General features: G+C 40.4%; 2 protein-coding genes across 2 annotated transcripts in view; one reads left to right on the forward strand and one right to left on the reverse strand.

The window, feature by feature from the left end:
- Nucleotides 1–10,185: 10,185 nt before the first annotated feature.
- HIBADH (3-hydroxyisobutyrate dehydrogenase) overlaps nt 10,186–26,813 on the forward strand; it is a 93,322-nt gene continuing 76,694 nt past the window's right edge. Inside the window, exons 1-3 of the mRNA XM_080931853.1 lie at nt 10,186–10,388; nt 19,145–19,305; nt 26,466–26,575. Of these exons, the coding sequence (XP_080787979.1) occupies nt 10,301–10,388; nt 19,145–19,305; nt 26,466–26,575 (359 nt within the window). The 5' untranslated portion in view covers nt 10,186–10,300. The remainder of the gene's footprint in view (nt 10,389–19,144; nt 19,306–26,465; nt 26,576–26,813) is intronic.
- On the reverse strand, nt 21,098–21,253 carry LOC308432099 (large ribosomal subunit protein eL39-like; the record flags this gene model as incomplete). The annotated part of the gene is made up of 1 exon (XM_080931820.1): nt 21,098–21,253. One exon carries the CDS (start codon nt 21,251–21,253, stop codon nt 21,098–21,100), a length of 156 nt encoding a protein of 51 aa, XP_080787946.1.

The raw sequence follows: 26,813 nt of genomic DNA on the forward strand, positions 1-26,813 counted from the left end.
TTTGAAGGCTTGGGCTGATTGGATGCACGTGCTGAGGCCATCCCTAAAAACATGTACATATGTGAAGATGATGTCTTTATGCAGGAAGGCAGGTGCTAGATAAGTCTAGGCCTGTCATTGGACGAAGAGGAAGGATGGGCGGGAATAAAGTTTTAGAATGAGGAAAAGGAGCCGAAACAAGGAGAAGCCGCTGGGATCAACATGACGGCAGATGTTAAGATTCTTTTCTGTGCATAAATATAGGTTGTTATGAATATTTCTAAGGGATGGAGTGAGTGTATAGGATTTTGTGCTGTCGAGATGGGGAAATTATATCTTATCAATTGGATCAGAGGTTATTGTGAGGTGTGTTCTTTCATGTGGAGACTTAATTGAGTTCAAGAGAGGGCATAGTGGCGGGATGCACCAAGCCCGCCATGGAACTGGGATAAGCGGAACTGTGAGTAAAAGCGACGTGGAGGGGTGCCACCCTGGAACGGCTCTTAGACCGTTGGGGTCGGAGGGAGCCTGGGTCTGTGCTGAGGAGTACGTGGAGGGACCGGCAGCCACCCTTTGTAATAGTTACCGCAGCACATAATAGAGATACTAAATGGACCGGCACGTTGTATGTGTAGGCTTATAAGTAACGATAATGAAGAAAAAAGAAATTACAGAAAATAGAAAAAGGGCTTGGAGGAAGGAGAACAGTGGAGGGGTGCGGGATATAAAAGTAGGGGGGCTGAGGACGATCAGGATGTATTATAGACATTTAAGAAATGTCGAAATGAAATCCGTTATTTTGTAGAAATAGTAAATGCTAATTAAAAAGTGGAAGGAGAGAAATACTCTGAAGGTCAGGTGCAAGGCCCCCACCCATGTCAGTGTGAACAGGTCAAAGCTGTTATCTCTTCAGGATGCTGACAATTGTTTTTTTTTTTTTTTTTTTTTTTTTTTACAAAGCTGCTGTTTGGCTGTATCTGGCTCAAAGGTAGGTAGTTCTAGGGCTCACTGTTTTATGACTACCTGGAAATATCAGAAAATCCAGTGAACGGCTGTCATCTTCCCAAATGACAAAAACTGGCAGGAATAGATGCATTAAACCAAATCCTAAAGGAAAAGAAAATTTTCCACCAAAAAAAAAAAAAAAAAAAAAAAAAAAAGCATAGTCTCAGAATAAAGACAGTCCTTTCCCAAAATTTACTGACCTAGGAAAACGTGTTTCTTCAAAAACAGTGTGAACTCTCCTTAAAGATAAGCAACACTCTCTGGTCCAGCCTTCTGGATAAGAAAAGCCAGGAGTAAACCTTGGTGATACTAGTCATTTAGACAAGAGGAAACCTTATCGTCTAACTTAGGCCTCATCTGCCCAGATCAACACCATTTCTGATGTGAAAAGGAGCCCAGGTGACATAAACTTGTGAACTCTTCAGCTAGCATGGTCTCGTAAGCGAAGACACATCTGCTGGATATCTGGTTCGTTTCCCCTTCTTTCGATTTCGTGCTACGAAGCCTCCATCTGACTGCAGCGTGGGTCTGTATGGGGAGAGGGCAGGCTGACACGGGAACTGAAGCCTGGCGAACCGGTGGAAAGGCTTCCGAGTAAGACTTTGCTCTTCATGTAGCTTTAGTACAGCCCCCAGAATGTGCTGGCTCTGTCCACAAGTGGAAGCCACTATTTTATTTACCTAGTAAATTAATTATTCTCTATTTGGTGAGTTATTGTAGTTTCTGGTGCTTTTTAAAGTGACTTGGAGTTTATTAAAATGAGACTTTAGCTGAACTTTAACCCCAGGCTTTAATGGAGGAGAGTGGGTGTGGGCATTTGGGCAGATGGTGACATTTGTCTCAGCAGGAGCTGTACGTGCAACACTGGTGACCTAAGAGTTGCTAAGGACCTCTTTTATTTCCCTTTTTCAAAGATCACCATGTAGTTCCAGAGATGTACTTACTCTGTAGAAGTATAGGACGACAAAATGAAATTTCTAGATAGTTAAATAGCGGGTCTTCAGGGGACAATGTTTTGTGCATATATACGGCTCCATTTGAAAGTCATGCTTAGTTACGACTGATGTGTACACAGAACACAGGCACAATGATACAAACCAAGCCTGTTTCCTCTAGCTAGGCCAGCCTCCTAAAGGCTCTATGGTGTCTCACAACAGCACCGCCAGCTAGGGAACAGGTGCTCAAAACGTGACCCTGTTGGGGACATTTCATCCTTGAACTTTTAATACATGGTGATAATTTTCATTCAGTAACCTTTTATGATGCATGTTTACAGGATTAGGTAATTATTAGCCACCACAGTCAAAGATTGGAACACAGAACTAGACAAGGTATAACATAGGGTGTTTCTAGGCCCCCTTCAATGACAGACCAAGGAAGTGTGTGCACACTAACCTGTGTATATATACCCATAAAACATGGAGTTATACTACTATAACTTTAATCCCCTTAAATAAGCACAATAAATATGAACTCAGATAAGCTCTCTATGGGGGCTATAATTCGATTTTCTTATCAATGTTTTGTGTTCCAAAAACTTTTTAAAATTAATTATAAGAAAGACTTCTCACCATGCCAATCCAGATTCACTTTTTTTTGGTCTTGTTTTGTTTTTTTTGAAACACAGTTTCTCTGTGTGGTCCGGAATGTCCTGGAACTCACTCTGTAGACCAGGCTGACCTCAAACTCAGAGATTTGCCTGCCTCTGCCTCCTGAGTGCTGGGATCAAAGGCATGTGCTACCACTGCCTGGCATTTTTTTAAAGATTATTTTTATTATCTGTATATGTGTACCCACATGAAAGCAAGTGTCCACAGAGGTCACAGGTATCAGATTGCCCTGGAGTTGGAGTCATAGGTGGTTGTAAGTCGCCTGATGTGGGTGCTGGGAATTGAACTCAGGTCCTCAAGAAGGGCAATTATGAGCTCTTAACCACTGAGCCATCTCTCTAGACTGATCTACTATTAAAATTTTTTTTACCCATTCTCTCTACCATATTTTCAAGATTTCTTTGGAGCTAAGTGCTGCTAAGCATCTAAGTCCTCGCAGACGGAGAGAGGAATTGTAGGGTGGGGACTGTCAGATCATAGTAATGATAATGAACAGTCCGTGGGGCCATCCTGGGCCTCTTCTGTCTTTACTTTGCCTGGAACAAGAGGAAAAGCTGGAGAGCAGTACCAGATAGTAAAGCCAGACTGGATAAAGCAAATCGGAGCTGATCTTGGAGTTTAATAACCTGAAGCTGTCATACTGGGAATTGACAGTTTGCTGAAAGCTTGTTGTTGTTGTTAGCTAGTGCAGGTCCTTGCACACACTACAGACATACACATACAGACATACACACATACATACATACACACACATATACATACATACATACATACACACACAAACACACGTTGTACTTCTGAATTACACTTCTAGCCCAGGTTTCTTTTGTGCATCGAAAAAAACAAATTTCTGGCCATTGGCCTTTGGGTTTCAGTCAGCCAAACCTAATGACAAGTTTATATATTTTTGAAAGTGTCAGGTGACTTTAGGTGTGTTTCCTTTCTCCTTGCCGCCCAGCTCAGTGTTGAGTGTTCAGTCTACAACCACAAACCATATATGGGGTTTCTCCCCTCCCCCTCTGCTGAGCTATATGAACATCTAGGTACAACTTTTAATTTTTTTCTTTTGTATTTTTTTCTTTTTTTTTTTAATTGGATATTTTCTTTACTTACACTTCAAATGTTATCCCCTTTTCCGGTTTCCTTTCTGGAATCTCCCTATCCCATCCCCCTACCTCTATGAGAGTGTTTCTCAACCACTCACCCATACCCTCCTACCTTCCCACCCTGGCATTCCCCTACACTGGAGTATTGAGTTTTCACAGGGCCAAGACCTCTCCTCTACTTGATGCCCGATAAGGCCATCCTCTGCTACATATGTTGCTGAGCCATGGGTCCCTCCACGTGTATTCTTTGGTAGGTAGTTTAGTCTCTGGGAGCTTTAGGGGGTCTGGTTGATTGATATAGTTGTTCTTCCTGTGGGGTTGCAAACCCCTTCAGCCCCTTTAGTCCTTTTTCTAACTCTTCCACTGGGAACTCCATTACCAGTCCATTGGTTGGTTGAGAGCATTCAACTCTGTATTTCTCAGGCTCTGATAGAGCCTCCCAGGAGAAAGCTATATCAAGGACCTGTCAGCGTGCACTTCTTGGCATCCACATTATTGTCTGGTTTGGTGACAGTATATAGGATGGATCCCCACAGTCTTTGGATGGACCTTCCTTTAGTCTCTGCTCCAAATTTTGTCCTTGTATTTCCTCCTGTGGATATTTTATTCCCCCTTTTAAGAAAAAACATCCCCTCTTGGTCTTCCAACTCCTTGAGCTTCATGTGGTCTGTGAATTGTATCTTGGGTAATCCAAGCTTTTGGGCTAATATCCACTTATCAGTGAGTACATACCATGTGTGTTCTTTTGTAATTGGGTTACGTCACTCAGGATAATATTTTCTAGTTCTGTCCAGTTGTTTAAGAATTTCATAAAGTCATTGTTTTTAATAGCTGAGTACTTCACTGTGTAAATGTATCTATCACCTTTTCTGTATCCATTCCTCTGTTGAAGGACATCTGGGTTGTTTTCAGGTTCTGGCTATTACAAACAAGGCTGCTATGAACATAGTGGAGCATGAGTCTCTGTTATATTTTGGAACATCTTTTGGGTATATGCCCAGGAGTGGTATAACTGGGTCCTCAGTAACACTATGTGCAATTTTCTGAGGAGCTGCCAGATTGATTTCCAGAGTGGTCGTACCAGCTTGCAATCTCATCAACAATGGAGGAGTGTTCCTCTTTTTCCACATCCTCACCAGCATCTGCTGTCACCTGGGTTTTTGATCTTAGCCATTCTGACTGGTGTGAAGTGGAATTTCAGGGTTGTTTTGATTTGCATTTCCCTGATGACTAGGGATGTTGAACATTTTTTTTAGGTGCTTCTCAGCCATTCAGTATTCTTCAGCTGAGAATTCTTTTTCTAGCTCTGTCTCCCATTTTTTAACAGGGTTATTTGATTCTCTGGAGTCTAACTTCTTGAGTTCTTTGTATGTATTGGATATTAACCCTGTAGGATTGGTAGTGATCTTTTCCCAATCCGTTGGTTGCCTTAACCAGACTAAACTACTTTCATGATACTTATCTGTTACCCGAGAAAAGGACTTCTTTTGGAAGGTCACTTTCAAGGATGACTAGGAAATTGGGAACTAAAATTGTTGCAGAAGGGAGAGAGAGAGAAGAATGAAGAACTGGGAACTCAGAGTAAGGGAACAAGGGAGATAGTGTCCTGTTATCTCGGAGGGAAGTGTGGGAACCATCTTAGGGACAGGTGAAAAGTTAGCTCGTTTGTTCTGTCAGGAAAAAGTCTTTTTCTTTTCCTTCCCACATTCTGACAGGAGCATTAATTAGATCTTGTAGTTAAACAAGTTTCTAGCTCTCCTTCCTCCTCTCTCCCTTCCCCCAGCCTACTTCCTGTTTAGAAGGGATGATTTTATGGTTCTACCTCTGAGTTTGTCAATGTCCTCCATTCTGCGGTTGCTCTTATTAATTGGGTTTTATAACTTCAATAACTGCGTCTTTCAGTTGTAAATTTTCCACTTTACATTGTGTGTCAGCAATCCTGTATATCAGATGTTTGCATTATGATTCACAACAGTAGCAATATTACAGTTATGAAGTAGAAAATAATGAAAATAATGTTATGGTTGGGGGGGTCACCACGACATGAAGAACTGTATCAAAGGGTTGCAGCATTAGAAGGTTGAGAGCCACTGCTCTAAGGTAAGGGTGAAACTCTGGCCTCCTTCCCTTAGTTTCTGATGAGTGTATGTGTCTACAGTGCATGTATGTACAGTGTTTATGTGCCTATAGTTATATAGTGTGTATGTGTGCATGTTTACAGTTGGGTGTGTGTGAGTGTGTGGTATGTGTGTGTGTCTAAAGTTGAGTGATGTGTTTGTGTGTGTGGTGTGAGTCTACCATTTGGTAGTGTGAATATGTTCACCTACTGTTAGATGGTATGTGTCTGAGTGTATGTGTATGTAACTGTGTGAGTGGTGTGAGTGTGTGCATGTGTGTCTACAGTTGTATGGTGTGTGTGTGTGTATGTAGAGTTGTATGGTGTGTATGTGTGAGTGTGTATGTTTACAATTGGGTGATGTATGTGTGTGTATGTTTGTATATGTGCCTTAATATTTCTAAAACAGTGGGGTGTGTGTGTTTGTGTTGTGTATGTATGTTTCTACAGTTGGGTGGTGAGCATGTTCATGTGTTTATCTATAGTTGTGTGGTATATGTGAGTCTCTATGATGTGTGTATATATGCAGCTGTGTGGTGTGGGTGTGTATGTGTGTATATGTGCATGTACAGTTGGGTAGAGTGTATATGTATGTATGTGTATGTATGTGGAATGTGCATGTATATATATGCGTGTCTACAGTTGGGTGATAAGCTATCTTCTAACCTAACATGCTTTCTGTCTTGCTAAGATGTCCATGTCTCTAGGTTTACAAAAGAAAATGTTTTTTCCTAGGAGCTTTTGCCTGTGACTCTTGGTATTTTTGGATTTGGTTGTGGATCCTTTCTCAGACTTTGGGACATGGCTGAAGGGGAGCTGACTCAGAGAATGAAGAAAAGACAAAGACACAGGCACATGTGTAGAAAGCATGGATCATGTAGGCTAGGCTCTCAGATGAAGAAACTGCAGCACCCCAGAAGCTCAGTGTTTATTGTTAGAGTTGAACAGAGAGGCAGGGCTGTTGCATAGAGCTGAACCAGGAGGCAGGTTATTACATACAGATAAACAATGATAAAGGTTTTATGATATACAGTTGGGTCAAGAAAATGAGTCTAGCTAATCTCTAATCTCAATAGAGGCTGTCTCAGTGGGGTGCAGTCTTCAGGCCATAAATATCCAGGGGAGAAAGTTATGGTGGACATTTTCTGCACATACTATTAACCCACAACTGGACCTCAGAGTAAGACTTTGTCTTTTCCCTCTGGGCCTCACCCTGGGAAGGCTTTGCCATTCCCCTGAAGCTGAGGCTAAGGGTCCTTGACATGGCAGTACCTGTGCCAACAGCACACGTCCACTCCTGAACTTTATTTACGCAGACCGATGGAAAAAAAAAAAAAGAAATAAAAGGAGGGCATGGCTGCTTCATAGGAATTGAAGTTTTTCTTACAGATATAAGGGTGAGCCCAGGCTGAAGCAGAGACATCCGGAAGAGTCCAGAGTCCACATGACCAGGGTACTGAACAGAGCTATGTAAAGAGAGGGGAGAGGAAGGAGGGGAGAGCCAGAAGCCAGGAGACCAAGAGGCAAAAAGGTAAAAGAACTGTGTAATCAAAATGGTTGGGTTGTGTAGGGAAGAGCAGTCAACAGAAGGGCAGCCCAGCCTGTCCCTGGGCTGGAGACTTTAAGGTGGAGAGTCAGATATTCCAGCCAGGGTGACCAAAATAGGTTCTGAGAGATCCTGGAAGAACTTGATGGCCGGAATCTGCTTTGGGTTCAAAAAGCCCCTCAGTACCTCAGTTAGCCATTTGTCCCAGGCTTGGGACCTAACAAGGCTTCCCCTGGTTCTCTCCTTTGGTCTCTCCAGCTCTCAGTCTGGGATGTATTAGGTACGTAAAGAGTCATGGAATGGCAGGGTATGGTGATGTATATCTTTAAACCCAGCATTCAGGAGGCAGATGCAGGTGGATCTCTAGGAATTCGAGGCCATCCTAGTTAACATAGGAAGTTCCAGGCCAATCCCTGTCTCAAATCATAGCCTTCCCAACCCCCTACCCCCGCCAAGTGTAACCACAGGCAGCAAACTGCCTTTCAAATATAATAACACCTTCAAATAGTAAGAGCTGCTAACAAAGTTGCAACACTCAGGAGAAGCTGCCTTTGAAAAATTCTTTGTGAAGCAATTCAGGGCTTCTGGGAGGAGACAATAGTACAAGATGTGGGACTAAGTTAAAATTATGACTTATCCTTTGTGACACCGAGACAATAGAATTAAACCTTCAGTATTGGGAGAGTTTCATAGCCAGAGCAAAACCAAAGCAAACTAAACCACATCACACACAAGGGGTCCTCTGCTTGCCTCCCCCACACCCCCTTTCCTTTCTACTCCTAAGAGGATGGTGTTCACAAGAGTCGGCCTTTTGTAAGAAATAACTCATTTTCAAGAAAAGAGCCCCATAAACAACCCAGAGAAACAAAAACAGTAGCCCACTATAAAAATGACAAAAGCAATCTGATTGGGTGTAAAATCTCAAGAGGACTGGGATATTAACTCAAGGAGCTGCAGAGATGAATTGATGTGTTGTCTTGTGTCGTAAACAGCTCTGCTGTGGGGGTCGATGTAGCTGGAAAGCAGACTGCGGTTCAGCAGTTAAATATGGAAACCTGTAGGGACACATTTATGGCTTGCAGAAAATCCATTCCAGTAAAACCTAAAGAAACCAGAACCGAGAGACATGAAATGCTCCAGAAACCAATTAGCCCTATTAGGGATGGAAAGCACCAAATCTAAGAGAATGTCCGGTAGCTACAATGTTAGTTATTTGTTTGTTTATGCTTGTTTTGTTTACTTTTCCTTTACCTCTGACTTTCTTTTCTGTCTTTTAGGATGGGGTAGAGGACTGTTTGGAAGGATGACCAAGGGGGATTGTTTTCTTACCGATACAGACGGATCCTTGCACTCTGTGTGGGTTCATTAACACCGAAGCAGACCCCTGAGAGCCTGCAAAGGAAATTTCAACCACCTCAACTTTCCTTTCCTCAGCCCGTGAGTAAGTAGAAAGAGGCTTTTTGCTTTTTAAAAGTCAAACTAGAATCACTTGTTTCTGCTTTTTGGGTTGGATGAATACAATACAAGGAAACGGATTAACAGAACAAAACAGGTAGACATCTTGGTTTTCCTATTGCTCCCTCTGCCCACCCCCCAGCCCCATCTTTCTTCCTGTTCTACTTTTCTTCGAAGGTTACAAGTCTTGTTTTGGTGTGCTGGAGACGAAAACCCTTTGGCAGAAATAGACTGCTTTGCAATTATCCCCAAGGAACAGAAATTCAAATATGTATACTGTCTTACTTAGGGCTTTGTTGCTGTGAAGAGACACTTTAACCACAGCCACTCATGAAACATTAAGTTGCGGCTGGCTTACAGTTTCAGAGTCAGTCTATTATTATCGTCATGGTGGGAAGCATGGCAGCGTCCTGGCAGACATGGTGCTACAGCTGGAGCTAAGAGTTCTACATCTTGATCCAAAAGCAGCAGAAGCCACACTAGCTGCAGTTCGAGCTTATGCAAGCCCTCAAACCTGGTCTTCACAGTGACACTTCCTCCAACAAGGCCACACCTACTCCAATAAAGTCACATCCCTTATGGGTCAAGCATTAGAACACATGAGTCTATGGGGGGGGGGGCATACTTATTCAAACCACCAAATATACCAAATATCCAAGTAAGGAAAGATCAGCAAAATATCTGTTTTAAAATAATATACATATATACTATATTCTCTGGGTTTTAATGTACCCATTAGATTTTGGTTTCAAAAGATGCAGGTTGTAGAATTTTTAAGCACGCATTTCATGAAACTCAGTAAGATTCTAGAAATTCTACTCTTCAAAGAGAACACGTTATTAAATTACTTTCCTACTACTTTTAAAATATGAACGGAAAAACCATTGGGTCATATATCATATTGATATCACAGATATTAGTTATTGCACGCATGATGGATTCTGTGATTGTGTTTCAACAGACACTGAAAATCTATATTTTAACTCTAGGAGATCCATGTATTTTATTACTGAAGTTAAAAACGAATCCCTATACTAGGGAACTCGAAATTTCTGCTCCTTTAAAAATTACTACAGTAGCTGCTGTTCTTGAGGAAGAAAACCAGTTAGCAGCCCTGTGAAGAGGCAGGTGCTCTGAGGAGGCGGTAGTGAGCGACAGCCACCGCCTCCCACACACCCCTCAGTTTTTGGGTAAACACGAATTCTCCCACCCAAAGACTGTAAACTCAGCAGGAGCCGGAGGCCAGTCGGGGCGTTTGTAGATCTGGGAGTCCTGATTGGTCCGTCCCCGACTCTCCGGCCACGCCTCTCAGCACTGTGGTCCGCCCTGCACTGGGCGGAACCCAAGCTGAGCCAGGAGAGCGCGTGCGCGAGCCGTCCTTGCGGTGGTGCGGGCCATCCCCTCCGCTGCGCACATTCGTAGTCCCCAGGCCGAGTGTGAGGCGGCGGAGGTCACGGCGTAGAAGCGGGGCGGGGGGCTCAGCATGGCAGCTTCCTTGGGGTTCCGGGGAGCAGCCTCCGGCCTCTGGTACTGGAGCGGCCGGCGGCGGCCCGTGGGCAGCCTTGCAGCGGGTAAGGACCTCGCGCCCCAATCTGCGCGTCTTCCTCTGGCCAAGCGAAGAGGGGTTTTTGCCCGAAGGGCTGCGGTTGGTTTGAGGGTAAAAGCGACACTTGTGGTCGTCTCGTAGGCCTGGGGCCCCTTGTAACTGCCTCCTGAGCGGTCAACCTTCCTCTCCTGCCCTCTGCCCGGCTCCAGATTGTTCAGTGTTTCCTCTGCGGGACTCAGGAACAGCTTGTGATGAAGGGAGGAATGTTTGGGTCCCTTGCGTGCGTTTTGGATTTGGGGTTCGTAGGACATTTGGAGGGCTCAGCTCCAGGGGTGACCCCACCGCACCCATCTCTGGGACCCCTGGACTTTCAGCTCCCTGGCTTCACCTTAAGCGGGCGCTCCCTCAGACTTCAAGGCCTGATTTGTGTTCAACCACCCTTGTCGGTGGCATGGCCGTATCCTAGAAATCCAGCAAAGTTTGTCACCCTTGACCAGCAAGCAGAGCTAACTCCATTATGAAATGGAGCTGTGCTGTCTCAAAGTGGACTTTTGTCAAATTATTAACCGCACTTCTTTGCCTCAAAATTGTGTCCATAACATAACAGACTGACTGTGTTGTGCTGTAAGTATGAAAAGTGACCAGGGATTTAGGAAGAAGCTGTGTTTAGAGCTACGTGAATATCTGAGAACTACTTTTCACATGAGGACCTCCCAAGGCCTTAAAATAAGTAAATTGGGACATCTTCAACAAGATCCAGGAAGTAGCCCTTGTTTCTCTCTAACCCTTGGATTTTCTAGACATCAAGACACCTCTTTAAGAATTGGTTGATATATGGGAGATACCGAAGGATTTTCTTTTTAATGTAAAAGTTTAACAACGTGCTGTTTAGCACTGTCATATACAGGCAAACAAAACAAATTTGAGTTTGCCTAACATACCGGAGGTTCTGGATTCAAGGTGCTTGTATTCACTTCTTTCCCTTTTGTGTAAGAAATAGGTAGGGAATTGAATTCTGAGCAGCTCACAGTCTTTGCCCTCAGAAAAACCTAAGCATTTTCTTTCTGCTTTGGAAGAGCATTTGTGTGATAATAGGTAGCAGATGGCAGAAAAGGAATCGTGGTAGCAAGATACAAACATGTATGATTTTGGATATAGTTGTTGTTGTTTTTTTTTCATCACTTGAAGGGAGCAGCATCGTTCGTCTCATCACGGGACCACTTTTTGACATCTGATTAGTCCAGGACGCTGTATTTGCTGTTTAGTATTTTTACAAGGTGACTAATGATAGCTTCATGAACCATGGATGTACCTTTTAAGGGTTATGAAGATTCTTATAATCCATGATAGGAGAGTCTGAGGCCAGAGACTAGAATACTTTATTCTGAAAGTATAGTAGGAAGGGCCTGTCTCCTGGCGCTGGCTGTGTAAACGGCTTCACCAAACCATCTTGTACTTGGGCTGCTTTGGCCCAAGGGTATGTGTCTATGAACAATTAACTTGAAGTAGTGGCTCTTTAGTGGGTATCTTTGAAACACTCAATCCTGTTTTACATTGGAGTTATTTTAAATGTTTATATAAACGAATATTAATGACTAGTAGTAAGCTAATTACAAAAATGTTAATGTATTTTGAGATTTAGATCTTTTTTTTTTTTAAATGGAGGAGATACCTCTTCTCTATGCCACTCTGAAGTGTAGGAAGGTGCAGAAAAGGGATTATGTTCAGTTTCTAACTTATAATATTCTGAATTCTTTGGAGGTATTTGCCTCCATCATAGATTTAAGCTGTTTATAGCAATAGTTGATAGTGTTATAAGGACCCATATACTTTTTTAAAAATGAGACCCCTACAAGGTGTCAGTTTATGGCAACTGTAATCCTTTTAATGTATCCCTGAAGAAACAGGAAATAATTGATTCATAACTCATTTCACAAGCAAATTCTCTATTTTATTTTCAAAGATAATTATACTTAGCTTTAGGTCTCTTTTTGTAAAGAGGACACATGCACATACTCTTCATGTTGTGGGATACCTCAACAGGTACATGGAAACATTGTGTCAGGTCATTTTTCAAGAGCACTTGACCAAAGGTGGGTGGGAAAATTAAATAGTACTGTATATAGAATTGCAATACTAAGTTTAAAAAAACTACTGATGTCTTTTGTATATATGATTTTATACAACTATACATATATATGCATATATACATACACTTTCTGTATGTTTAGATTTAAACTTTTTTTTCAGTTTTATACATAAATACAGCAAACTGTGAATACATTCACCCACATCACCCTCTGTTACACCTCTTCCTTTCCCTCTGAACCCTTTCCAGCTTATTCCCCAGAGGCTACACCATTCATGAAATGATAATCCTTCCAGCAACAACCACTAGTAGGCAAAAGTACTTCAGGAAGGGTGGGTCCTCATGGGACCTCCTCGTTCATGATGGAATGTTGAAGGGTCAGGTGTCCATGACTGTAGCAACTATGTTTTGTCTGGATGGTTGTGTTTTGTTGCATTCCTCACCATCTTTTCATTCTGAAGCGCCCAAGGCCCATGATGTTCCCTGAGGCTTGGGGGAGGAGGAGTGATTATAATTTTGTGGAATGTACTCCATTTTTTTAAAAAAAGATTTGAATCTCAAAAAAAGTTAGCATTTCTGTAGTTTATTATTTGTCGTTAGTATCCATTTATATAGACACTGGCATTTAAAATAATTCCAAAGTAAACCTCAACTCCAACTCCAAAGTGTAACCTCGGACTATTCAAGTATACAATGGTATTGTGTTCCATTTACATAGTGTCATTATATTGGCACAAGCACATCTGAAAAGTGACACGTAGCCCTGGGATTAAAGTTGACCTTAAATTTACAGGATTATGCACAGACAAATATTTATTGCTGAAATAACATAAGGCCTTCCTAGAATAAGTCATTATTCTTTGTTGAGAAATTTTTATTACTAAGGCAAACAGTGTTCATTCCATTACTATATGTAACATAGGATTCCATGTTGTGTATACAGTGGTCCTTTCTTAGCCAGTTTTGCTTTCTTCACTCCCAAGAGTTATCATTAAACACAGTCTGAAAACACTGCATGGAAAGATATTTTGGGACCAACCACATTTGCATAACTTCAAAACATGTTATAATTGTTCTATTATTATCATTATTTTTATTTGTCTCTTCCTGTGCCTAATTTATTAATTAAGCTTTATTATGGGATATATATATTATTAAAATTTATCATGGGGTATATATATTATATACATCATTTCTTGGTATATAATATATAACTTTCTGCATACACGTATGCATATTCACACATACATATAGGAAAATACGTATAGAGTTTGACATTGTCTGTAATTTCAGACATCTAATTTCAAACTATTTCCTTCAGATAAAGAACTAAATCTTCAGATAAAGATATGACACAATGAAAAATCCATTTAGAAGCTCTAAATGATTATTTTTGTGTAATGAAATAAACTTTTTCTTATAACTATATGGTTTTTTATAGTCTATATTCTACAATACATTTGTTCCTTCGATTACATAGATTTTGAAAATGTAAAATAATATTTTTACAGACTGATTTCTGGTAGCAGATCAAGTTACCAATATATTTATGTGTGTATATATATATATATATATATGTGTATATATATATATATATATATATATATATATATATATATATATATATATATATATATATATATATTTGCTTCTATTACCTTTGAGAGATCATAATCATTGGCTGTGGGACTTGTTCCATGGAGCACCTCTTGACCCTTTCTAATACAAGTAGCTACTGTTTACTGACTGTCATGTGCTAGGAGTTGTTTAATGCTTCACATATCTTATTTTAAGTAATCTTTACAGTAACCTTCTTTTGTTGTTGGTACTGTTGTTGATAAAAGCATCTAGAGGAGTTGAGTAACTTTATGCTTCAAGGGCATACCACCAAAGGTGACTTTACATGGATCTCCTAAACTCAGAACTTAAGTGTGATCATACCCAATGAGCAACTTCTCTTTGGGCAACACTTGTACCAACTCACACCACCCATTTCTTATTTTGCCTCAGTGATGGAATCAAGAGAACTGAGCCCATCCCTGACAACCTGTCTTGATTGATGCTCACAAGTTGGCCCAGATAATATAGGCCTCCTTGTTCTTGGCTCCTTAGCTTCTGCAGCAAAGGTCAGCACTCTCCTATCAGTTCTTGGATTTTGTCACATGGAGTTTCACAAGAACTAGTCTTGGTAGATAGTCTGTGACTCTCGTCTGCCGGCATTCGTCGTGTTTGCCTGTTTTATACCCAGCCCCTTGACACTTACTTTGTTCACCACTAGACAAATTATTTGTCCCTTCACTTCATTAAGTGCCTCTCCAGCTTTTATCCACTCTGAAATTTATTTATAAATAGGAATCTCACCGATGCCTTTGTCAGTATCTTAATGTTCTTTTTAAATCTCTTGCTCAACTTGTCCTCATTACCTATGGCCTGTCCCTGCCACGTAGGTAGTAATACTGAGAATTATAGAAGTTTGTGCATTACTTACAATGTTTTCATTAACCCTTTGTTCATTTCTTACTACATTTCTCATGGCGCTTCCAGGCCATGGCAGGATCAGTAGCCCTGGACCAGACATTTTCTGAATCTGGGAGGAGGGACATCGGAGAATTTAGCTGTGTACTGGTTACATCCCAGCTTACATTTGCTGAGTCCACTGTATCAGACCTGGCTGTACACCCATGTGCCCATTTAGTGAAACCTCTCTGGAGTCAGAACTCATTCACATAGCACTTAACATCCACTGGGCCAACTCATTTATTTCCTTTGCTTGCAGAAGTAGTTATAAAAGTTAAATGCATATAGTAAAAATGGAAGGTTTTTAATAAAAACAATCTTTTCTTTAAATCAGACCCAGGACTCTCGCACTTGAACTATGACAACTGTTTTTTTCTCTTTAATATATCCATACAAACCGCAGAAAAATAAGTCTGTGTACTTTTTTCACTGCATATTCTTGTACTAATGTTCTCCATCTTGCTGTTTTTCTTTGGGTTTCATTCTGGAGGTATTTCCTCTGCCTTAGACAGGTAGACCATGGTAGGACAGGACAGAAAGATTGACAGTTCAGACAGATGAGTCAAGAGGTAGAAATCCTGCAAGGCTGCACTCCTACATGAAGAGCTAAAGCTAACTCATGTTTGCTAAAAGGGGGACCCAATCTTCTCCAGGACCAACCCTCTGATAGGTTATCCAGTCCCAGTGGTCAACAAATGGAGTCAGGCAGGTTGCAATTACATACGTGTGTGAACGTGTGTGTGTGTGTGTGTGTGTGTGTGTGTGTGTGTGTGTGTGTAACAGTAATTAAAGAAGATCATGAATTTTAGTGACTATAGGGTGCACATGAGCTGGAGATGGGAAGAAGGGTAGAAATTAACATTTTCAGTTACAGTTACCTTTAAGAGACAATATTCCTTTTATATAGAAATGTTTCAAATAAGACTTAAAATGACATGCTGAAAGCCTAAACATACTAGTAACTTTCATGTGTGGTCTTTCTCCTTTTCTCAACTGTAAACCTGCAGTTTTCAATTACAATGGGAATTCACAAGACTTCTCACAGTGAAAGTCATGTACTGACCCCTGTATGCAGGCCTCATACCCTGGCTTTCACCTTACCAGAGTTCAGTCAGTTCACCTCTGGAGCCACTCTATAATCTCATTAATGGGAAGAAGGAAAAGGGGAGGGATATTAACAACCTTTGAGATGTAACTTGAGAGCCACCAAAATCATACACATGGCAACTGTGGGTTGGTGTATTTTGTCCTTTCTATGAGTGCCTCTCAAATAACCACTGTGCTTGAATTTATGTTAAATTCTCTTAATAAGTCAAGAGTCCTAATCAAGCTTTACCCAGTTGAGAGTTCTGAAGGGAACTCAGTCTGTAGTAGGTGCAAGTGTGGAGCCTTACTCCTCCACATTATTCTAAATATAGGAGTAATATTTCATTGCTTTGGGTTAGTGTGAATTTTTGTGAATTAAGTACTCTAGTAATATGTTATTTACATTTTTCTGCTGTAATAAACAGTTCTATAATAAACTATTTGTGTGGTTCAGAGTTTAGTGTATAGCAGGACCCTTCAAATGATGGTTCATATTCATGTATCTGTTTATAGATAAAATTGTATTTGAGGGCTAAGGCTCAGTGGATAAGCATAAGCTCCCTGGCTGCCGTTTACTCCCAAGCTGTCTAGCGGGACTAGCCTAATCTAAAAGCTCATAGTTCAAGAGATCTGTAAGTAAAATAAATTCGGGGTAGGGATCTAGAAAGACATCAAATGTCAATCACTGTTCTTCATATGCATCCATACATGTGAGAACATTCACATACACATGATACTCAAAAAATATTGTATTAGAAAAAATAAAGCATGTACTTTTATTTATTACTTATGGCTATTTTCAAACTAGAATAAATGAATGAAATAGTTCCTTATGCCTTGCAAAGCTAAAAATACTTTTAAAACAAAGTTTATAACCCTTGTAAATTTCTAGAAAGTAGAATTGCTGAGTCAAATTGTTTTAAATTAAAATGTACATAGATTTCCAAAAAGGCTAATCTGATATGTTTGATAATGTATGAGAACACTCATTTTCATAAATCCTTAATTGCTGATAATAGGTTTTGTTTAAATTTTGGTTCATTCGGTAGTTAAAGATCAGTGTCATATTTCTTTTCTCTAATTATGACAAGTTGAATATATTTTTATAGTTTTTTTTTTTTCTGAAGAGAATTGACATTTTCTGTTGTCATTTTGTGATTTTTTTTCTACCTGAGTCATTCATAGATGTAGTCAGGATTTTTAAGTTATTCAGGTGTGAATAGTGCTGTTTCTATTGGGTAGCAGCCCTTCCTTAGTTACTTGGGTTTTGTCATCTATAATAGTTTTTAATATATTAATATGTTAATTTTTCCCCTTGTGAAAAATTCCAGATGGCAAATATTGAGTAATATAGAGAATTCTGAGCAGTCCTTTGTGTAGAGTCTAGAATTTATTATTTTTGTCATTTCCTTTATTTCTGTCCACATATATACATATTCAGCTTGCATCACTTGAAAGACAGTAGCAACCACCATGTTTCTTACTATTTTAGTGTTCATCTCAGAAGAGTAATGATGTTCCTCCATATTACTAGACCAAATGATCATAAAGACGTTCAAGTCCTAAGATTGAACTTCTGTGAAGCTAAAAGGCACACATGTGTTCAGAAGTCACACTTAGCATGAGTTCAACTTCCGGCACCGCAAAACCAAAAAGCAGCTCAAAACAAACCCAAAGACTAAATCGGGCCTTGACAATTTTCCTTAAGCTTGCTAAAGATCTGGTTCCCAAGTGGAAGATGAGAAATGACACTTATCAATAAAGAGGTTAGGTAACTGTGTCTGGCATAAATATTAACTTACGGTTCATTTCTTCTGGCTCTCCTTGTTTCTTGAATGTACTCCTATTCCCTTTTCTTTATGTGGTTCCCTTCCCGTTCTGTTTAAACCTGATCCACTTTAGAATTCACAAGTTAAATATATCTTTTTAAAAATTTCAAGTTATGAATTCTGTACTAGCATTAGTTTTATTTTATTTTTACCTATTCTTATCTGCCTTGTATTAATGCTTTATTTTATCTATGTCTTCTTGAATTTTAAGGTTATTGCAAGGCAAGCATTGTATCTCGTTTGTGTTCAATGGTTAGGTCTAGTGGTGTATCCTGTAATGCCAGCACTTGGGAGCTGAGGTTGGAGGGTCAGAGTTTGAGGCTGCCCTCTGGCATAGCACATAGGGGTGGCTACTTAATGCTTGTGGCATATGTGACTCCTTGCTTTTTCTTGTCATACTTGTTACCTGTTTCATTTAGAGTAGTTGCTGTTAAATTAACTGCCTTTAAAATGCAGTGTTTCTTGCTTGTAATGTTTTTGGATTGTTAAATTGCACCTTTCTAACTTTTACACAGTGGTTTGATATAACAGTGCTTCATTTTCTCTTTTTGTTAATTTGCTTATGGGCATGAGAGCTCATATAAAATGTACTTCTCATTCTCTTTAATTTTAAATTAAGTTTTCAATTAGGTGTCGTTTCTCTGTCATTGAACCTTCTTGGGCTATAAAGACAAAGGGTTGTGTTCCTAGTGCATTCAGTAAACTTAGCATCAGCGCTGTGATGTTGCCCAGGAACTGCGACATGTTTGATGGAAATGGTAGGGTCGGTGGTAAACAGTTTTCCTTTAGGAGCTCCTTGTATTCACATATGCTCATGGTGAGTCAGAACAATCATTTGAGAGGATTTGAAACTTAATAATGGCTGAGCTTTGTTGTCATACAGAGTCTCAAAATCACAGTCATTGACAGAAAAAGGAAGAATAAGACCTGTAAATACAAGAGCAAGTGGAGTTCTTTCTAATTCTCTCGGTAGATTATCACCTTTTCAGGGACAAGTACTGTGTCTTGTGTCTTTCTAAACCCTGTCAGTATTTCATATAATGCACCTTTAGTGAGTGGTATTTGTCTGATGTCACTGTGAAATGGAGAAAGTGTAATGTTTCCAGGGTGAGGCAAAGCTTTCTTACCCTGTAAAGCACTTGTTTATAAGATTAAACCATTTTTTTAGATTATTATTTTTAATATGTATGAGTATTTTGCCTGTATGCATATATATGTGCCATAAATTTATTTTTTTATTTATAAATGTATTGAAATCAGTGTGTTCTAGGTCAATGGCTTCTAAAACTCCAGTTGGATTCATTGGACTGGGAAACATGGGCAATCCAATGGCAAAAAATCTCATGAAACATGGCTATCCACTCATTCTCTATGACGTATTCCCTGATGTATGCAAAGAGTTTAAAGAGGCTGGTGAGCAGGTAAGGCTTGTCTTTGGGTTTGCTTTAGATTTTGGTTTTGAAAAATATTTTTTCTTTATCAAAGAAGCAAGCACTTCTTAGTAGCATAACCAACAGAGTTGTAAAACCTTATTGTTGCTAACTGTATTTCATTTTTAATTTAACATCAAGTCAACATTTGGATGCACATCAAAAACTGTGTATCTGCTGGGAAGGGTATTTTCTGCTAGGTGGCCTGGGCATTTCTTATTGGGTCGTTTCCTGAGATATTATTGTCTCTGATTATGTTGATGAAGCAATTATTTTGTGGAAATAGCCTCCATGTTAGAGAAAGTCAGTAATGATTGTCTCAGGACAGGAGTCTGCTTTGGGACTTAAAGCTTTGCCTGAGATCAAACACTTAGATTTTATCTTAATGGGACAAGTTAGTCCCTCAGCTGGTTTCTACATCTATAAAATGTGAATGATGACTAACTACTTGTGTCATTGGATATGAAACTCAGATGAGAAAATATATGTGAGTGTACTTTATAAATACTGCATGACAGCATTCTGAGAGGTTGTCATTAGTTACTGTCTGTGAGCCAGGCGACAACCTAAAACACCGTGGGCTGTAGTACGGGGCTGAGTTGTGACTGAGTGCTAGTGTGCTGCTTTTAGGTTGCCATTCCATTTCAAGAACTAGAGTTTATCATGTTTTATGATAGCATCTGTCAGGTAAGTCTTGCCCTGTTTGAATTTGTCAAACTTTATTAGAAACTCAGATAATAAGAGACTTTTTTTAGCCTCTGAATTTAATAGATGTGCCTTTTCTACAATATGAAGGGAATTTTGCACAAGTTGTAGAATGATAACTAAGGCAAGATATGATCCCGGGACTGGAAGAGTACTAAAAGCTTCCTAAGAAGCAGAAAACAGTGAGAACAAAATAGCAGACCAGTAGACACCCAGATGATCACCGAAAGCAAACACTGAGACAGAAAATAGGTTTAGTGTCTTAGAAGCCATTGTAGAGCTGAAAAGCCCCTGTCTTTCCTGGCCATGCTCTCTGTACTCGCTGGCACTGGTGGCACTGCGTGAGACGGTGACTGAGAGCTGGTGGCACTGCATGAGACGGTGACTGAGAGCTGGTGTCACCGCGTGAGAAGGTGAGAGCTTGCGGCTTTTCAGTATGGCACTGAAGCTGTTCATGCCCATGTGGTCTGTGGACGCTGACAGCGCACTCCTTGGGGCTCTGTGCTGAAGTGAAGGAATCTAGACTCTCAGTATAACTTTTTAGGACAATTTGATGACTTAATGTACTAAGAGAATGTGAAGGTGACCTTTTATTATCTTTAATACAATAAGTATTCCAGGTTGGTTTGCTGTCTAGAGTTACATCAGTTAGGAGCTAACTGAGTGAGGCAGATAGTATTAAGTGTGGGGGTAACACTGGTGTTTACATTTATCACTATGGTGACGTGTGCTTGCAAATGTTGCTTGATCTCTAAATTGAGGGAATGTCTTAAGTTAAATACAGAATTTAGCCAGAAAGCAAGGTAGGGTTGAATAGAGGCCCTCCAGTGGGTGAGAAGTAAGAATGGAAGAGCAAATGCCCTCACCGTTGTCCCTCTCCTATGCCTGTGGAACTGGCTTACTTTGGAACAACTGAAGTGGTTGTCACTGCATTCTATTTTTTTAAGGTTCATAATTTTATTACTGGACAAACATCCTAATTTAGCCACGAACAAGTCTTCAGGTTAAAATCCATCTGGTAGGACTGATTGATGACCACAGTTCAGCACAAGCCCTCAGTCCTGCCCTGTGTGACTCCTCACAGGCCCAGCTTCCTTCTCCCCCAGTGTCTTCTCTTAGAGCTGTACCTGATTTTGTTACCAGTTTTCATCCGAATCCACTGAGGAATAGGACGATTTTGCTTTTGTTTCTTGGCCAGGAATCGCTTGATTCTGAAAGTCTTGTGGGACGACATGGCGAGAGGTTGTGCCAGGCGTAGCAGCGCATATGATGGCAGAGGAAAGAGGGCCACTGCATTCTATATCTTTCAGTTTTTACTAGACTTCCACAACATTCTAGTATTCTGCCTGAGTTATTGTCTTCTCAGAAGTTACCTCTCTGACTCTATTCCCCCATGACATGCTTGTCCTTTACTAATTTTAGGTAGGCCAGAGGAAAGACTACCTTAATAGGCTTAATAAGGGAAACATTTGCACTTTAAGGAACAAGGAACCTAATATTTAGTGAGAAACTACTATGTCTGTGCTCTTTTGTTAAGTATTTTGTTTGCTTTATTTATTCAGTTTTGGGGGACAGTTCATTGTATAGCTCAGGCTGGCCCCTTACTCTCAGTTGTCTAAGTGTTTGGATTAGGAGATTGTAACCCAATAAAGAGAGCAGCTCAGGATTCTCCTTTTTTTTTTTTTTTTTTTTTTTTTTTTAAGTTGTACTCATTTTTAAGTATGAGAGATCAGTGCCCCCAGAGTCCAGCAGTGGGGTCAGAACTGATACATGGAAAAGCTCGGTACTCTCCTCAAGTTATTCAGTGAATTGGCAGCAGGAGCCAGGGACTGAAAGAAGGTCTAGTTTTGACACCATAGCTTTGGCTCCTTGCATTACAAGATGCACAGCCACTAGTTAGTAAAAGTTAATGTTAAGACATTTGTCAGTATATGCAGCATTGTTATCTGTTTATAAACTGGATAATTGGTATAAATCGCCTGAATTAAAAGAAAATCAGTAATGCCAACTCATAAATTGTATCTGCTTTGCCCCTCCTCTTTAGCACGTGCCTTTTGTACTTTGAAGAGTGTTGGAATAAAATAATAGTTATTCATCACAGTAAGTTGTTCAGTGGATAACAGTGGTTGAACAGTGGCTCCAGAAAGGTGTCTTATATAAACCAAAAGGAAACACAAGAACTAGAGAGATGGTGTAGCAGTTAACAGCACTTATTCTTACAGAGGACCAGGTTCGATTCCCAGCGACCACATGATGGCTTCCAACTGACTGAAACTCCAGTTCTAGGGGCTATGATGCCCTCTTCTGACCTCCTTGGCCACTAAGGACATACATGGTGCACAGACATACATGTAAGGAAAAGACTTATACACATTCGATAAAATAATATAAACAAGCAAATGAATGAATAAAAGATAGTGCAATAATGAATCTTTATGACCTAGAATTTGGCAAAGGATTCTTAGCTATAACAGCATAAGTTTGTGTAACAAAATTAATAGGTAAATTGGAATTCACTAGCATTAAAATTTGCTTGTTCTAAATAAGACCAGTAAACTAAAAAGATAATTCACTGTCAAAGGTCTAAAATATTTACATATCATATATTTGATAAGGGACTTTTATTTAAAATACATAAAGGAGTCTTACAACTTAAAAATTAAAGACAAGTAATTAAATGGGCAAAGTATATGAACTTTAAGGGGTTATATAAAAGAGGCCAGAGAAGCAAGAAAAGGATACATTAGTCATGAGGAAGAAAGCCATGCTCACCATGAAAGTCAGAATGAAGAGTCAAACAGACAAAGCAAACACACCTGTTTATTATGGTAGTACAGAGAGATTGGGAAACTCAACAGTAGTCTCAGATAATGAAGCACAGAGCTATGATATGACTGAACAGTTTATTGTGTGGGGTGTATCTCTGTGTGTGTTCATGTGTGTGTGTGGAAGCCAGAGGTCGACGTTGCCTGTTTTTCTCTATCACTCCCCCACCTTGTTTTTGAGAGGAGGTTTCTACACTAAATCTAGAGGTCACTGATTTATCTGCCTTTCTCTGCTCTCCAACACTGGGGTTTTAGATGCATGCTGCAATACCTGGCCTTTACTTGGGTACTGGAGATCTAAATTCAGGGCCTTACGGTTACACAGAAAAGCTTTGTTCATTTAGCTGTCTGTCTTCCCACTTCCTGACCTAGCAATAAAAGAGAACCTGGATCTAAGCCAGGCATAGGGGCATACATCTTTAATCACAGCACTGGGGAGGCAGAGGTAGGTGGGTCTCTGTGAGTTCAAGTTGAGATCCAGGACAGCCAGAGTGACATTATCAGACCCTGTCTCAAGAAACAAAACAAAACACCCCACTCACAAAATAACAAGAACAAAACAAACCTGCGTGTCTATACCTAGGAGAAATGAAAACATATTTACACAGAAGTGCTGATACCTGCTGTGTCACAGATGAACTAAGGAAGCACACTAAATTAAAGAAGCAAGTTGCGAAAGACCGTGCACTAAGCATCTCCTATTATCTGAAAAAAAAAATCAAGAAAAAGGAAATCTATAGAGAGAAGAAAGTATGCTTGGCGAGATAAGCAGCATTGGGCATAGAGGAGTGACAGCTCGTGCATACACAGTTTCTCTTTGAGGAGTTAAACATGTGACTGGTAATGGTTACTCTTATCTGGAAATAAAATAAAAGCCAACCAATTATTCACTCTAAATGGGAAAATTGTAATGATGTGTTTATCAGTGAAGCCATTTCAAAATGAGAGCCAGAGGTGTAGCTAGTGGCAGCTGACAGCCAGGACTAGGAGTCACAGCAAGGAAGAAGAAGACAGAGGAGAGTACTGGGAAGAGGGAGGCAGACATTACCGTTGTGCTGCTGCAGTCATGCATGGAAGAAGCAAAGAAAGAGCTTGTGCTGGATCATTGGAGGGGGAGTGGTCCTGCCGACACCTTGCTTTCAGACTCAGAGCTCTGCCTTCCAGTACTGAGAATACGCTTCTGTTCTAAGCCGCTGTTCTGGCACTTGACTGTGGAGTCTGTGGGACAGAGTAGAGTATTGGCAGCCTACGAGATGCATTGGCTTGGAATCTGCCTTTGCCATTTAGTGAGCTGCACAGTCTTTGGCAAGCTTTTTTGGTTTTTCTCTTTATCAACTCGTTTCCTAATGCATTGAATAAGAACAGACCTTTTCATACAGCTGTTAAAACAGAGGTTAGCACACAAATACTATTCTAGTGTGAGGTGAAAATTCATGTAAGCCATGTTTCTACCTCAGTTATACACATCAATTACTCCTGCTCCTGTGCTCCCATTCAAGTGATAGTAGTAGTTTCCTCTTTTTTTTGTGAAGACAAGTTGCTTTTATTGGGCTGATTACTCTGGGTTAAGCTTCCTGTGAGCTACTTTCTTCTTTATTCTGTGTGCCAGGAACTAGAACTCTTTCCTGCATGAGTTACAGTCCTTACTACCTTGGGACCCACTAGTAGGTATTAGATTATCAGAGCACACAAACAGTATGACTCTAAAGTGAGGGAAGGTGAATGTAAAAGTAAGAGGGATATTAGTTTGTTTTGGATGTATCACATTTGTGAGATGGCATATAGAGTTCTCTATGGAGACGGAGAGAGGAGTATGAACAAGTCATTCAGGGTAAGAATGAGGACAAGGAATCATGTCTTTAAAGGCACAGCCTCAGTCTCCATTTGTTAGAGGTTTTTGCTTTTGGCCAACAGATAAGGCTTGAGTATCTGTGTCATAAGGCTTTCTATCAAAACTATGCTTTGACTATAGTAAAATGCCAAGACAGGTTTTGAGGAGAAAAAGACAGGTGACACTTAGCAGTTCATTTCTGATAGAGAACTATAGAGAGAACTGTTGTGTAAAACCTTTGCTGGCCATCCAATGGAAGTGATGTCATCTGAAATGAAAGTTGTGAGGACCAGGTTTCTGAGACTAAGAAGGTCCCAGGACAGATTCAGTGACCGGGTTTTCTCTTTTCCACTTCCTTGGGATATGTAAGTGGATAGAAAGAGATGATGTCAGTCTCGTTTTACAGTGACCAGCTTTCCTGGAATTGAAGGTTACTGGATATTAATAAATTGTATGTTGGAGGTAGAAGCTAAATTAGGTATTTTGTTGTTTCGTAAGAGGGTACGTGGGGTTCTCTGGAGGTGAGGGAAGAAGAGTAGGTAGGATTTACCCAGGGTAAGAATGAGGACAAATGTATCATTCCTTTAAAAAGCAGAGCCTCAGTCTTCATTAGGAATCGTCCTCCGCATCCCAGGTTGGTACAAATTTGCAACTCTCTTGTTAACACAGTCCTCCTGAGTCTTAGGATTACAGGAATTAATGCACTGTCTGTCACTATAGACTGGGGCACTGAAGCCAGTGGGGTCAAATAATGTGCACAAAATCATACTGACTACTTGGCTGAGCTGCAACTAAGCCTGCGTCTCTGACTTCCCTAAATAAGTGTTGCTTTGTCCCATCATTCTGCCTCTGCTTATCCACTCAGTCAGCACACGGAATTTAGGGGTTCGAATTAGTTGGCTGCTAAAGAGTTTTGTGGCTAGTGTCAGATTGGAAATGAGGTTGGTTTCTTCCCCTCTGCTTTTGAGTTGTTTCCAAATTTTGTCAGTTATTGTAGTTTCAAAGTCATCATAGCAATGGTAAGAGGATTTGAGTGCCTGTGTCTAAGAAACATGCCTTTGTTATACTAACCAGACATTGCTAATACATACCACATGCATGTGGTCATTAGCTACAGAACAGTCGTGTCCAGTAGAGTGGTGACGTTGCAGCTGTTGCTATCAGTGTGTGCTTTTTCTAGACCTGTGAGCTTTGACACAATGAGATATAATTGAGGGGTTACCAGTGCTCTGGCTAACCAAGCACCCCAAGAAGCAGATGCCTGGGTTGCAGGGGACTAATGAGCGGCCCCATGTACTTGGCAGTCAGACGATTTGACATTGCCAGCTCATGGGCATGAGAAGCTTCGAGATATGTAGTGTCCTAAGATCTGTGAGCTAGTTTTTGGACCCCAGTAAGGGACCTTTGAAGGAGTTATCCAGATGGAACTAAATTTCTTTCCACAGGAAAGAACTGTTTCTAAGGGGGCACTTTAAGTTTTCTGACATAGACTTATATCTTGGCGTGATCTAGAGATGTAGCTTCACTAGGAAGATGACTTGCCTTCATCTTGCTTTGCATTTACTTCAGGAAGTGGATGTTTATGGGGGCTTTCTGTGAAACCCATGTTCTCCAGAGAGTTCAGTAGAGGATGAAGACTCTGGCAACCTCCATTTGTTCATTTCACGGAGCTTTGTTACTGGTCATGATCTTGAAATTTTCCCAGTAAATAGTTCAGATCCTGTCCCGTTTGAGATCTGGGCACTGCCTACATTTGAATTAAACAATTCTCCTTTGCAATTTCTTTAAAGGTAGCGTCCTCCCCAGCAGAAGTAGCTGAAAAGGCTGACAGGATTATCACAATGCTGCCCTCCAGTATGAATTCAGTCGAAGTTTATTCTGGAGCGAATGGGATTCTAAAGTATGTATTCCTCAAGTGTGCATTTTTCTTGCTGTAGTTCTGGGCTTTGCATTTGTTAAAGCCACCAGGGCATTGCAGCTCTATTGGTTAAATCTTCCTGTGTATTATTTCATAAGGTGTGGTTTCCTGCTTACTGTGAAGAGTTAATTTTTGCACTAGAGCCAAGTATGTGACTTTTGGGAATAAACCCCCTCCTTCAACCCTGTTTAACTCTTGCATTGCATTTACTCTTTCATTG

This window comes from Micromys minutus, assembly GCF_963924665.1.
Source record: "Micromys minutus genome assembly, chromosome: 18".
NCBI classification, from domain to species: Eukaryota; Metazoa; Chordata; class Mammalia; order Rodentia; family Muridae; genus Micromys; species Micromys minutus.